Consider the following 14,632-nt stretch of genomic DNA (forward strand, 5'->3'; position numbering starts at 1 on the left):
AAATTCCTAATCATGAGTGATATAGCTGGATCTTGTGCTAAATTGATTCCCAGTTTTCTGAGAAACCACCACACTAATTTCTGCAGTGAATGTCCACTTTTACACTCTCACCAGCAATGGAGGAATGTTCTCTTTGCTCCACATCCTCTCCAACATGAGGTATCAATTGTGGTTTTGATTGTGGCCATTCTGACTGATGCAACCTGGAATCTCAGATTCATTTTGATGTGTAGTTCCCTGATGGCTAAGGATGTTGAACATTGTCTTAAGTGTTTCTCAGTCATTTAAGCTTCTTCTGTTGAGAAATATCTCCTTAGATCTGTACGCCATTATTAAACTGGATTATTTGGATTTTTGATATCTAGTTTCTTTAGTTATTTTTATATTTTGAAAATCAGCCTTCAGTGGGGTTGGTAAACAATCTGTCCTGCCTGCAAGTTGTGCAGAAATAACGGTGTCATGGGACTTTCTGGGAGTGGGCAAACAATGTCTACTCCAAATGGAGGCTCATGCCACAAGAAGAATCCCACAGTGAATGAACTAGAGGCAGGATATACCATAGACCCAGGATAGAACCATACGGGACTGTTGGGGTGGTGTAAATAAAGGTCTATGAAATTTTTCCTAATGATATTCTGCTATACTCACAGATTAATGCCTAGCCCAATTGTCATTAGATCACCATCAGCCAGTAACTTTTTGAGGCAACCCAGTAGGAAAGTGGGGGAGAGAGAAAGGCATGTCAGGATGTAATGCATGAGAGAAGAATAAAAATTAAAAAAATAAACATAAAACTAGTCTTGTCAATTATTTGACAGTTATATCTGAAATAGATGTTGGGGAGACAAGAAAGTTAGGACAGTCAATAAAGCCAATAAAGTGCTTGCTGCAAAGTTAGAGCACAAACAAACAAAAACAACAAAAAATAAAAGTACAGGTATTCTTTCCAGTCTTGCTTCTTTTAGTTAACACAGTGCTAGACAATTGTTCTTTCTTTAATTTACACTGATTTCTCTCCATACATGTTTATTAACCAATATTTAATTGGTTTTATGAAACATCGTAAGTAATACATTTCCATTTTTAAGATCTACTTATGCTGCGCAGTGATGGCACATAGCTTTAATCCCAGCACTTGGGATGCAGAGGCCGGCAGATATTTGTGAGTTCAAGGCTAGTCTGGTGTATAGAACAAGTGCCAGGAAAGGTTTCAGAGCTACACAGTAAAGCCCTCCCTGTCTCAAAAAAACAAAAAAAGAAATATATACTTATACTGATTTTCTTAACCATTTAAAAGAAATTTTTTTTTGCTGTAGAAATTCAACATTATTTGAAGCAGTGATCTTGACTTTATATTTTCTTAAAATTATATATAAAGCAGAAAATCTTGAATTTAACTTCTTATATACATAGGGGATTCACCCTGAAACATCTGATTAAATGGTTTTTTCAAGAAGAAATGAAGATTTTATAAAAACACCATCTTATATTAGACCTTAAACTTGATGTAACACAATAATGCCATCTTATGGCTGTATAGCAATTTGAAGTCTAGAAATTGCTTGATTTTTTTTTATGATCCTGTTTCAATTGTGCTATATTCGGAAGTTTTAAGGAGTAAATTCACGAACATATGACCTATTTATCAGTGTCTTTAGAAATCGTAAAAGTTGTATTAGAAAATAAAGACAACAATACAGCATGTCTGACATTTAGAGGTCTTTTTAAAATCATATTTTTAATTCTTGAGAATCCCATACATGTATACAATGAAATATGATCATATTTATTCCCATTTCACCACACATTCTTTTGGCAAACTTCCAATCATTCCAACTCCCAAATTTATGCTTTATTTGGATAACTTATTCAGCCCCATTAGTGCTGCTAGTATGCTATGGGTACGAAACCATCCACTAGCAAACCAGTTGGAAGGACTGCAGAAAGAATAATACATCTCTAATACTAGCAGGCATTTTTTTTTAATTTTCACATTCCTTATAGAACCTCTGACACCACTAGGCACAGGTTCTTGTTTGCAATCATGCCACGTATAGGTCCCATAGCGTGGATTTGAATTCTGAACAAAATGTGGTTGGTTAAAGCCACAGCATCCATGCTACTGCTGCACCTGTGGTTGGCTGTACTTTTCCAGTTCCATAATTACTGTAAATCATAGGGTTCCCAGGTGGGTAAGATTGATGATTACATTTCTTCACTGGTAGTGGGTTTATTCTTACATTTTATAGCAATTAACACAAAAACACAGACCTTGTCATCACGCTGAGAAGACGACACTGCAGAGCATTCTTCAGCCCTAAGTGGGACATCTGTGACATCCCACTCTCCCTACGGCTGAGGCAGCATCGTAGAAGACAAGCTCGTAAGACTCAGAAATGCTAGATGACTAACAAGAACTGTTTTCGGCATACAACAGGAGGGTTGCATAAGTACTAGAAGACTGTGACAATACTCACGAAGTCTGCACAAGCCCAAGCCAGACAGAATCCCAGCATAGAAGGTAAGGTAGGCCCAAAGCTGCACCCTGTATTCACAACTACGGGCATATAATAGATGCTGGAAGAAGAAGAATCTATTTTATTTCGGAGTTTGACCTTGGTATGTTGATCATATCCCATGGCCTACCCTACACCAGAGGTATTTGGCCAGCATAAAAATACTTTGTTTTGTTTTCAGAGAAAATACAAACTTGGGTAGGTAATGGAATGGTGGTGGATCTTGGAGAAGATGGAGAAGGGTATGAAAATGGTAAAAATATATTATATGAAATTCTCAAAAATTAGTTAAATATTATTTTTATGAAATTAATCATGACAGAAGTACATATTTTGAGTCATTCTGAGTATGAATAAGATGATTCAGTTTCAATCACTGGGGAATCACTCTTGCCATAAGAATAGCATATCTTATATTTATCTACCCTTATCTTACTGGCTGGGTATCAATTTTGTTTTTATATCTGTAATGATATCCAAAGCAGAGACTGAGTCTAACTCATCTCTCTATAGTAACAGGAAAAATATGGAAGTAGAAAAATAAACTATGGGCTCAGCAGGTGCTTTCTGCCAATGCCGATAACCTGAATTCATTCCTTGGGACCTGCATCATAGACTGAGAAAACATCTTTTGAAATAGTCCTGTGAACTCCACTTGTGTACAATGGAACAGGAATGCCCTCTCCCCACATGAAATAAACAAATAAGCAAAACCATAATATATTATCAGAAATCAAAAGTGTCAGAGTCACAGGATCGATTTTGTCATTACAAAAGTCCTTAGACATGTTCTCTTTCACTGACTCCTCATGACAACACAGTAGTTTGAAAAAATATTCTTTTCCCATTTTAAATATAGGGAGAATAAAAAACTAGGAACTTTGATCAAGAATTCACAGTCAGTCTAGGAAGAAGCCACGGTTCCAAAGGAAGATGAACTCTAGAATTTCTGTTTATAAAAAAAAATACTTATACGTGTTTACCTGAGATTTCAGTAAAAGTCATAGAAAATTATTGAGCTTCTAAATGTTTGAGAAGGCCAAATGAAAGTGAGAATTCCATTTTGGCCTCTGAACAAGAAAATGTAAGACGATTGAGTTTAGAGACTTACTTACCAGAAATTCAAAATATCTCAGATTTGTATGAAATTTCAGCTACTTCCTTTAAGGACTAGCATTAGTGTTCCTGCTTCAATATTATGTCTAGGGTCAAAGGTGAAATGAGAGGAACTGTTTTACTCTGTTAAAAGTGAACATGCTGACCACATATTAGCAGCCTCGGAAAGCAAAAATGCTACATATTTTTTGGCACAGCCATATCTGATAGGAACCGCAAAAGTTATAAGGCCAGCACAGCTTCTTGACAAAGATACAGCAAAGCTAAGCTACATGATGGTCACCATCCTACCTTTGGTTTTCATCTCCTCCTGTTGTATATTTGGGGGACTTTTAATATTTGTATAGTTTGGGGATATTAGATTAATGGAAAATTTCTTATGAATCATACATGTCTTTCCCAAGGATTACTGTTTCTTAGCTTCACCAGGAATTTCCTAAACATGCTCCTCCTCCTGCTTTTAGGGAGATGTCCTTATCTATTTGAAGGTCTTCCTCACACCTTGGAGATAGAGACACACATAATGATACCAGAGATCGCTTTATGAGGCTATGAGATATTGTTGGAACATTTGCCCATATAAGTACTCCAGAACAAGATAATCAAAACAAAGTAAACTTTAAAAGTTCAACAAGGTTCAGTGGACTAGGAGAGTTGGCTACAGATCAGATTGCAAGACTCTTCCAACTAAATATACACTAAATGACAACTAAATAAACACTCAGGCTACTGTGTGGCATATAGAACAAAGTTCAATTAGCTGAGGTTACCTTTGCCCTACACAGAGACTCATATTGATGAACAAAGTATAGAGGAAAGATGATTTTAAAAAATGAGAAGTTAGGACCTCCCTTTCTTAGAAGAGATAGCATATGCAGAACCACTATGGTGTCATATGAACAAGGAACAACAGAATGCCAGGATTAGACTTAAAAACAAATACATACACATATGCATGCATGTGCACACACACATATATAATGTAACCTTTGTATTGTTCCAGAATTTGAATAATATCTGAAGCAGTTTGACTAGCAGATATTTTTTGAACACTCTGACCATTAAGAGCTAATACACTCCTTTGGACATGACAATTTACCATGGCTGACTTGCAAATTTTGTTTTAGTCTAGCATCCTCTAAGCAACCAAAGCTACTAGCCTGAGAACAGGTTGACATATGCCTCTAGATTCTTAAAAATTGGGCTACGGGGTTAATGAGTAAAAACAGTTATAATAGATAACAGGTTATCAGTTATGTTTAAACTTGAGGCAAAATGATTGTATAAGATAAATCTGTTCTGTCAAGGTTTATCAATAACAAATAAGAGATGTGAGGGGGTGAGAGAGGAAGGGAAATACATGTGATATGATCTATATTTTAGAACAACATGAATCCATCCCTGCTAACTGAATTCTGTATAAATAAAGAAACAATCTGACTCCTAGTCAGTCAGGCTATAAGATTCTTCCCAACATCGTGCCTGGCTCACTCCTTCCCCTCTGAACCTGCCCTCCTCCCATACCCCCTCAAGGATGGTTCCCGGCAGAAGCACAGTGATCACTGAATACTCAAGAAACTCCAACAGTTCTAGCATATGTGCATAACTCAGAATGATGCAAGAAAATAAGGGGAACCACACAAAAGACAGTAGAATGAATTCATTCCAAAAAGTGATGAAGCAGATATCATTTGGAGAATCTTGTAGTAACTTACAATTAGTCCATACAGAGTATGAAAATATACTACAGTAGCAATGCAAGATTGTCTTGTACAGTATTTATATCAGATTACTGGTTCTCTCTTCTTCATTTAACAAGAAAATTAGATATTGCTGCACTAAATATTTTACCATTTGTTGAGATAATTGCATTATTTCAACGGAGGAGAGATATTCTCACATTTGCAAAGCTTAAATTAAAAGTTTTATTACTACACAGTAAATTGTAAGAGAAGGTCACATTGAAGAATATACTGCGTCTAAAGTAACAACAATATTTGGAAATACTTTACATATAAACTGATTTATGGATTTATTATAGTAAGTGATAAACTAATTTTAAGTTTCAAGATATCATAGTCCACTGATAATCATGGATTTCATGAGCTGTAAAGCATTTAAAGTGAATCCTGATGAATATGATTGGAAAGATAAAGAAGGAAAGAAAACAATTTAGAAACTGCAAAGCAATTTCATATTGCTAAAGCGCAATGCAGAAGAGTTGTAGGGCAGATGACATGAGACAAATAGTGTGGATGACCAGATCTAGGTAAATAGGGATCATGTGAAAACCTTTTATGCTGAATTAATGAGTCAGTATTTTATTCATAGGAAAATAATATTACAGTACTAAATTTATTATACTTTACAAGAATAACTCTAGGTGAAAGATAATTGGGAATACAGTAAAGACAATCATGGGTAAATATTAAAAGTATTCTCTGAAATATGTTTCAGAGTATAATGCAGTAAACTAAAACCTAAAGTATAAAAATGACTATAAATACACACATGAGAGATCTAATATAATTTTAATTCTTCTCAGGCAGATGAAGAAGTACATACTTAAACTACAAAATCTGAAATATTTTATGAGGTGAGAAACCTTTCATTCTAAATTTATTAAAGGAATAATTCACCTTCTTGTGATGTGATGCTAATGCATATGGATAACTTCAAAATTAACACAAAATATAAGTATTTTACTTAAGGTAGTTATAAAAATTGATTTTAAAACAAATAAGCTTTCCATGTTAAAAAAATAGGGCAGTATAGGGAAAGAGACTATCAAATGTATAAATATCAGCTTTCAAATGAAAATAATAAATTAAAATGAAGTGATTTTTTTGTTATAAAGTTCTCAGTACCATAACTCTTATGAATACATGTGAGGCTGACTGAATTAAAGATATATATTATATATTTTATATCAGTTTAACTAAAAACAGCCTTCACATTATGTGCAACTTTACAGAATGATGTAATATGCAAACGTTTCAACAACTCAGTCCACTAGTAACAGTGTGCTTGTGTTATACAGTAATACATTTTCCTTTCCTTTTCTGTATTTCCCATGAAAACTATTTGAATGAATTCTAAATTTTCATGAAAATTGCTATATAACCTTTCAGGACAATTAAAATGCTACCTACCCTTGTCGTTCCTTGTATATTCTGTTAACTTTATCCCACTGGAAATCCAGCTGCGCCACTGCTTCCTGTAGCTTCACCCTTTCCACAGAGGTGGCACTTTGCAAGGCTCCTGTCTTCTTGGTGTGAACAGCATCAATCCGACCTGAGATTTGTTGCAGATTGTCTTTTATGTTCTGAAAGAATGAAAATATATATCATCAAAAAACAAATCAGCTTTCTCTATAAAGGAAAAAGAATGGAGAAATGGTCCTAGAAGAAATAGCTTTGCAATTCTAAATCATTGACTTTATACATATTAGTCTTTATTTCCAAAAGTTGAATATGCTTATAACAAATGAGTGAATATAATAATCTTCAATCCAGTATAATTTATTTCAGCCTACAGCTTAAAATTCCCTTTATTTGGCTTAAGATATTTTGGATTTTCTAGTTCATGTCCACAGATTTACTGTCTCCTCTGTATCCTTATCTTAGGTCAATACTAGTGTAGACTTTTTGCTGTTTTCACAGCTTTCCTTTGATGTGTGATTTCCCTCTGTATGCTGTGATTGCCATTAATGAATAGAGAAACTGCTTTGGACCTATAGCAGGTCAGAACTTAGGTAGCCGGGGAAAACAGAACTGTATGTTGGGAGAAAGAAGGGCAGAGTCAGAGAGAAGCCATGGAGTCACCACCAGAGTCAGACATGTTGAAAATTTGCCGGTAAGCCACTGCCATGTGGTAATATACAGATCAAGAGAAATGACTTAAATTAATATGAAATAGTTAGCTAATATAAAGTTAGAGCTAATGGGCCAAGCAGTGTTTTAAATAATATAGTTTCTGTGTGATTATTTTGGGGCTAAGCAGCTGGGAACTAACTAGCAGCCTCCCCCCAACGTTCCTTTATGCCCAAATGACTTTCCATTAGTACTTGTGACTTCCAATGTCATATAAAAGATATTGGAATTCGAACTTCAATTTTTATCCAAGGCATATTCTCTGAAATATGGACATAAATTTATCATATTGGAAGTATACTGCCTAAGTAAAATCCCTTATTGACAGGTTAACTCAGTTGCCAGGGTTTTGATACTGCCTTCCTGCCTCTGCAGGCTCCTTCAGGCATATGGTTCACATAAACTCATTCAAGTACAAACATGCACATACACATATAAATCATTAACAAAATAAATTGATTTTAAAAATAAAACACATAATACTGTTGCCCTGGCCAGTCACATGACCAGGTGACTACTTTTCAGGAAGACAGATCCATTATAAGCTGTGCTAAAGGGATACGAGAAATAATTATGCTTTTAGTGAGATAATATCATTTGTCTGTTTTAGAATCCCTGTTCTTTAACACAGCCATTCTAGATCTACTATAAGGTTCTGTTGGGTCTCTCTACTGTTTGGAGCCCTGATTCAGAAAAACATAACTTTTCCTTTTGATTTCTTCTGTCTTTATCTTTTGAATACTGACCAGAGCCCAGTATACTTACTCTAGTACTTCGATCATTTATATTCTTTCTCTTTAATATTTTCTGGAGGATTGGAGAAGGAACTAAGTGTCATTTGGTCATAAGGACCATGGAATATGGAGTAGTCAGAGTCAAGTATCAGAAGTAGGAAAGGCATTACAGTTCAAGTGTAGCATTTATAAAAAGAGGTGACCTAAACAACCAGAAGTAAGTGATTTTATAATGTAAAGAACTGTGGGAAAATGGTCAAGGGTAGAGAGCTTAGAGACATGTAATACTGGGCTATGAATCTCTAACTGAAAAAAAAAATCTGCATTTAATTTAGTAGCTTAGAGTTAAGTGTGATTTTGTAAATTATGACTTATGAAAATAAAGCTGTAGAACCTTGTGAGAAGATAAGAGTATGTCAGTTAAAAGTAAATGTTCTAAATGGACTTCTAAAATTAAAAAGAAAGCAATTTTCTTATATACTTGTATGTGTACTCAAAGAGATATAAAATATATTATAAGTAATTTGGATTTGTTTCCTGTTAAGATTTTTATAGTAGTTATAAGGTATTCTCTTCAACTCCATGTGTGCCCTATGATGGGAAACATATTTATTTGTTCAACAACTCAACTGAACTCTGAGGTAAAAGGCTATATCTGACACATTAGGTACTGACATATGAGGGAAAGGAGGGCGTGATAACACAGAAATAGCCTGTGAATTTACTCATCTTTAAAAATTCACACTAAAACTCCCTTTCACCAGTTTTACTTACAGAAATATGCTGTGTTTTAATTGCATAAGAGATGGTTACATGGATAAGGAAGATTTTTTAAAGAACACAATAAAGGTTGCATAAGGATGGATCTCTTTAATAGTAACAGTGGAGTAGAGAGATCACTTTGCCCCAAGATTAACTCTTATTAGATCTAGTTAAAGGCACGGTCATTTTCTTTCCGTAAAAACTGACTATTATAGTTTGCTTTATTTGGCATGAGGTATATATTTATTGATTAAAAGTTTACATTTTACAAATACAAAATTGACAATATAGCAAAAATTTTAAAAGTTTTAAGAGGATCGAGTGGATTTGTTGTCTGCTATTAATCATAAAAATCACTGGACCCAATGTGTCTCTGGCAGTCTATCTTGACCTTTGTCAGTTTCAATGATGCTGTCATGTTTAGTGGCTCTGAGCCTTCACTGTATTCAGGCATGCTGCTTTTGTTTGATAAGGTCATGTACCAGAAATTTCTACCAACATGATCCTCGCTGCTGCTTCTGCTAATTTGCCTGACCTGGACACCTTGAATTTAATAGTGCTTATGAGATGCAACTTCTAATTCTAGAAATCATTGATGTATTTTTATTTGGCTACTAATCCATTGGTGAGAATCAAAAGTCTGGTAAACTTTCGACTATTTTTTAAAGAAAGCTAATTCTTTGAATTCACATTAGACAATTGGTGATATTTGCCTATATTTTGGTTGCCCAAAGGCTAAAGGACATAGTTATATACACCTATAAAGGCAAAATTTAAAGAAGAAAGGGATCTTACACACCAGTATATAAAAATTATCTGGTTCTGGTTTAATGTGATGTGTAAGTTTGTATGTGTATATGTATTCCTAATGTCATGGTTGCGTATGTATAAGCAAGCACCCCCACACATGAAAAATACATTTTATGGGGATTTGAGCTTGAGATGTTTCTTGAAATAATCTAACTTTCAGTTCTTTGGAAAATAGTACAATTGCTCAGGATCAAGTTATGAACTGTTCTAGTATTCAAAGTCAGTAAAAAAAATAAAAAATAAAAAATAAATTAAAAAAAAACAAAAGCAGTAAAACATTCTAAAATGAGGAAAGCAGAAACTGGGGTGGGCATGTCACACTCCCTGGCTATCTAGAAATTTGGTCTTTCCTGCATTTCCAGAGAAGAATATCAAGACTGGCTAGAGTACAGGGAATCTTTCCAAAGTCCATAAACATAATATCATTCCCTAGGCATGCCATACAAAAAAATGATATAAGCACCAAAGAGAAAATTAACATTCTCCAGTGTTTACACTAAAATATAAGATCTTTTATAACTTTTGATTCTTTTAGTTTATCTAGAAATAAGTAATCTTTATAGTGCTTGACCCCCAGGAAAGAAACCATAATCATAATTTCTATGATCAGGGAAAAATCCCTAGAAAATTTGGATTTTGCTTCCAGAATAGTTTCTTACCTTATATGAAATTATGATGTCAAAATGATGAAGTACCCAGGCTTTGTCAACTCCCTTTTTAATTTTTTAAATCTCATTTCCAGATTTAAAATGAGATTTAATCTCATTTCCAGATAATGAGATTAAATTTTTTAATCTCATTTCCAGATTACAATTGATATACGTTTTTAAGTCACTCTGCTTGTAAGTGAAGAGTTAAAAAAATAAAGTTGAAAAGGAAAATTTAACTTCTAGACGGTCCTTGATCCTGAATTCAATAACCCACGTTTAATTATTAATATTTTGAAATGTTACGCATTGTTTCAAATCTGCTTCACAGTATTATTTAAGTTAACTGATACTTCAATTAATATATAATGAAGAGAGAAAAATATAGAGTGAAATAAATTTCATTGAAGGAAGACAAAATCCAGGTACTAAAGGAAAAACTTTGTATTTATGTGCCACTCTGCCGTAGTTCTTGTATTTGCTTGAAAATGATGTTTAACAGATTCCTTAATGGCATAGACATAATAAGAAAAGCCTTGATGTTGATGTATGTAGTATTTTAAAAGATGACTTTCAGGAAAATATATTTCAAAGGAGATCTGTACACAGATAATATAATGCTGAAGTACATTGCTTATTCAAGCTTATGGAATATGCACCCTTACAGACTAAAAGGAGAGACAAGCAGATTACAGACAGCATGTCTAGGAAATGAAATAAGGGGATTATTTAACAGTTAATTATGTCAAAATGAAGGTCTTCAGCAACTCCTCACTTAACTATTTTATGTTCCTTCTGATAATAGGGAGCTCTCTATAGTTCAATATTTCTACCATTTAACGTAAAGTGACACTAATTCTCTTGCTCTAAGAGTGTTTGACTGTAGTGTCTACTTCTTCCAAACTGGATGCTAAAGTTGTTTATATGGGTTCCAGAGGGTACTATAGCAACATAGCCAGCCAAAAGCAAGAGATAATAGTATCTGCACATTGAACTTACTCTTAGCTGCTCCCGATTAAGAAAAAATGAATTCCATGGATTTTTATTTTTTCCCTTTCCTAAAGCACAGTTTTCTCTCCAGAATATCATGAAACATCCTAGTATTTTTTATATTTCAAATAATCCAATTTCTGTTTTCCCTTACTATTGTCATGAAAATAAATGGCCAACTCCCTGATCCAACTATGAACTGTAATTCAACAAAAATTGAAGTTTCAGCACTCAATTAATAAAAATCTATTGCGTATACTCCAAGGACATCTTCATACCTTTGTTTTCTGCCACTAAATAGACTCTAAAAGCACATTTGTGAGGTATTTCTTTTCATACAAAGATTTTAAAAGAGTCAATTGTGTATAAAAAAGTGACTTACAAGCTTTAAGCACATTCTGATCTAAATAGGGGTAGAGAATAGCTCAGTAGTAGAATGCTTTCCTACAAGATCCAAAGTGCTAAGTATAAACCTCAGCTCTAAAAGAAGTATATTAAATTGATGTTTAAAAAAATTGAGAATAAAAAAAATTGAGAATATTTGCATGCTTCTTAGTTTCCAATTCGCTGAATAATTCATATCAACTAATGGGAGGAAGCATGTGGAATTGACTTTTTTCATGAACTTAAAGAAAACTTTATTTATTTTCATTTCCTGCATATGGGTGTTTTGTCTGCATACATATTTGTGAAAATTACATGTGCAGTACCTGTAAACACCAAAAAAGGCTGGTAGAGCCTCTAGACTGAAGTCCTAGCCAATGGTTAACAACTGTGTCTTCTGCAGAATAGTCTTAATTGCAAAGCCACATCTTAAATCCCTTCATGGATTTTTTTAAACACCTATTCACAAATATGGGTTCCTTTCTGCTGCTTTGTTCCCAGCCCTTTGTTTCCCCAAACTCACCTATGAGGAGATGTGAGTCAATTATATTATTTAACTATCACTTTAACATATGAATATTGAGGTAGTAAAATAAGAAAAGGAGTGGGAAGGAGACCAAGCCAGTAAAATATATGTATGACTAGTGGGAACCAACAGAAGAGAACAAGTAACTCAATGTTTAACTCTGCTTTAGGCCATCTGATTGAACTAGGAAGAGAATTCAATCTAAGAACTGATAGAAATTCAACAATAGTATACTATGTTATCTTACAGAATTCCTACCTCAACCAGTTAAAGCGTCCAGCTAGCTAACCAGAAACATATGTAGGGGAAAAGGAGCTCAAAATATTTTGAGGAAAAAGAATTGTACAGAGGTACAGCCTTTAAATCAGTTTGGAGAAACAGGAGAAATCTTTTCATTCCTTATTTTTCTTGTCGCCAATCAACTCTAACACTTTATAATCTAACAAAAATAATTTAGATCTGGTGTAATTTTAGATCAATCTCTTAGAAATAAAAATCTGAACCTGTAGTTTTTATCCTTATGCATTTCCATAAAAACATTTCAGTTTTTTGGAGGATACATTTTTTGTTATTCCTACAACTTGCTTTTTGAATTCAGGACTTTAAAAATATTTGCTAGTATTTTTAGCCAGAAGAACATTTTTTGTATCAAAGATTTGTCTAATATAGCAGTTAAGAATAGACTTTAATGGAGGCTTAGCTGTGGGTGTAAGGATAAGTATCTACACTATACTTAGAAATTACATTGTCTTCAGAAGTTGAGAGTGTGTGTGGGGGGTCACAGGAGGAGTTAGAAGGGTTAGACAGAAATATAAACATGATGGAAATACAGTATTCATGAATGAAATTCTCAAAACATTAAATTATATAAGAGAGAATGGAGATTTTAGCGTAAAAAACGACAAGCAGAATTTGTCTTGCAACAGTAATATTTACTGACTAATTGAGCAAATTACCTAACTGCTAGAAACCTTGGTTTCTCCATATGAATATGAATAAAATACCAGTGTCTTCCCCATGAGGTTAGTGTGATGAACAAATGAGTTATTAGATGTAAATTGTTTAGAACATTATTCTTCTGAATACTATTTTTAAGCTGTTATTATTGTTTAAATGTCAATGACACCCAAACTTTAATGCAAGTATTCTTCCTTTATGCAATTCTTCTCAGATTCTATTCTTACATTGTTTTCTTTGGTGCATAAATTAAGTTAACATTTAAAGCTTATAATGAATATTTGGAATTAGATTATCTCCTTGCCCTTTATTACTTTCTAACTTGTTTCTCGAACACTGACAAGTATAATTATTCATGTCACAATTTACTTAAACACAAAGGTCATATGGTGTTTTTCTCTTAGCTTCTAGAATGATAAGCACAGTGACTATGCCAACTAATACTAATGATGAATAATATGTAATTTTATTATATTATATATAATAAATACATAAATTTATATAAATAATGAATATAATATATATTTATTAAATATAAATGTATATTTTTGTGGACAAAAAAGAAAGTTTTACCTGTTTATGAAAATTCAATTAGGGTGGAATTATTTCTTAAAATATTTTTTAGCTATTGAAAATACTCATTCTGATCATCGTGGATAACATGAGCTGGTCAAATATCTCTCTGCTTCTTCACTTTTGCTTTTCTTGATTATTTAACTTTTAAGGAAAGGGGTGACAAGAAAGCACATCTGCATGTTCTGCCAGATTTTTCCAAAGGTTTCTCCACAGTTTTCACATACCCAAGAAAAAGAAAAGTCTTTTATTTTGAACTCCATTTGTTCATGTCTCCCAGATGCCATAGAACATCAAGAACAAAAATGATACTGCAAAATCAGGAACCTGATTACTCAAAGTTTTCTGTAAGCTAAATGCTTCTAGTTTGAATAAGTGAAAACCAATTTCACTGTCGGTGATTGGCACATTTGGGATTAACTGTCCATATTGTCTAAATAACTTCATAGAAAATTCTGACAGACACACATGAAAAAGGAGACTTGTGAGGGAGCAAATATTTTTCTTATACTTGAAAGATGGACATATGGAAAACTATGTTTCAAAAAATTGAAGCAGAATATGCTATAAAAATCTTTCATACCTGAGCAAAAGTGGGACAGGTAGATTTATGGAGAAAAATTCTTAATTAATAAAAAAGAGGAATATGAACCTTCATCTGGTGATGGATGGAGATAGAGACAGAGACCCACATTGGAGCACTGGACTTAGCTCCCTAGGTCCAAATGAGGAGCAGTAGGAGAGA

General features: G+C 33.6%; 1 protein-coding gene across 8 annotated transcripts in view; it reads right to left on the reverse strand.

Annotated features, from left to right (window-relative positions):
- Positions 1-14,632, reverse strand: part of Dmd (dystrophin) — a 2,257,783-nt gene that overhangs the window by 1,128,081 nt on the left and 1,115,070 nt on the right. For all 8 annotated transcript variants that reach the window (XM_085684598.2, XM_085684595.2, XM_087902601.1 and 5 more), the window contains one exon: positions 6,785-6,957. In XM_085684598.2, the coding sequence (XP_085540724.2) occupies positions 6,785-6,957 (173 nt within the window). The remainder of the gene's footprint in view (positions 1-6,784; positions 6,958-14,632) is intronic.

The sequence above is a fragment of the Myodes glareolus genome, chromosome X (assembly GCF_982192425.1).
Source record: "Myodes glareolus chromosome X, mMyoGla1.1, whole genome shotgun sequence".
Lineage (NCBI taxonomy): Eukaryota > Metazoa > Chordata > Mammalia > Rodentia > Cricetidae > Myodes > Myodes glareolus.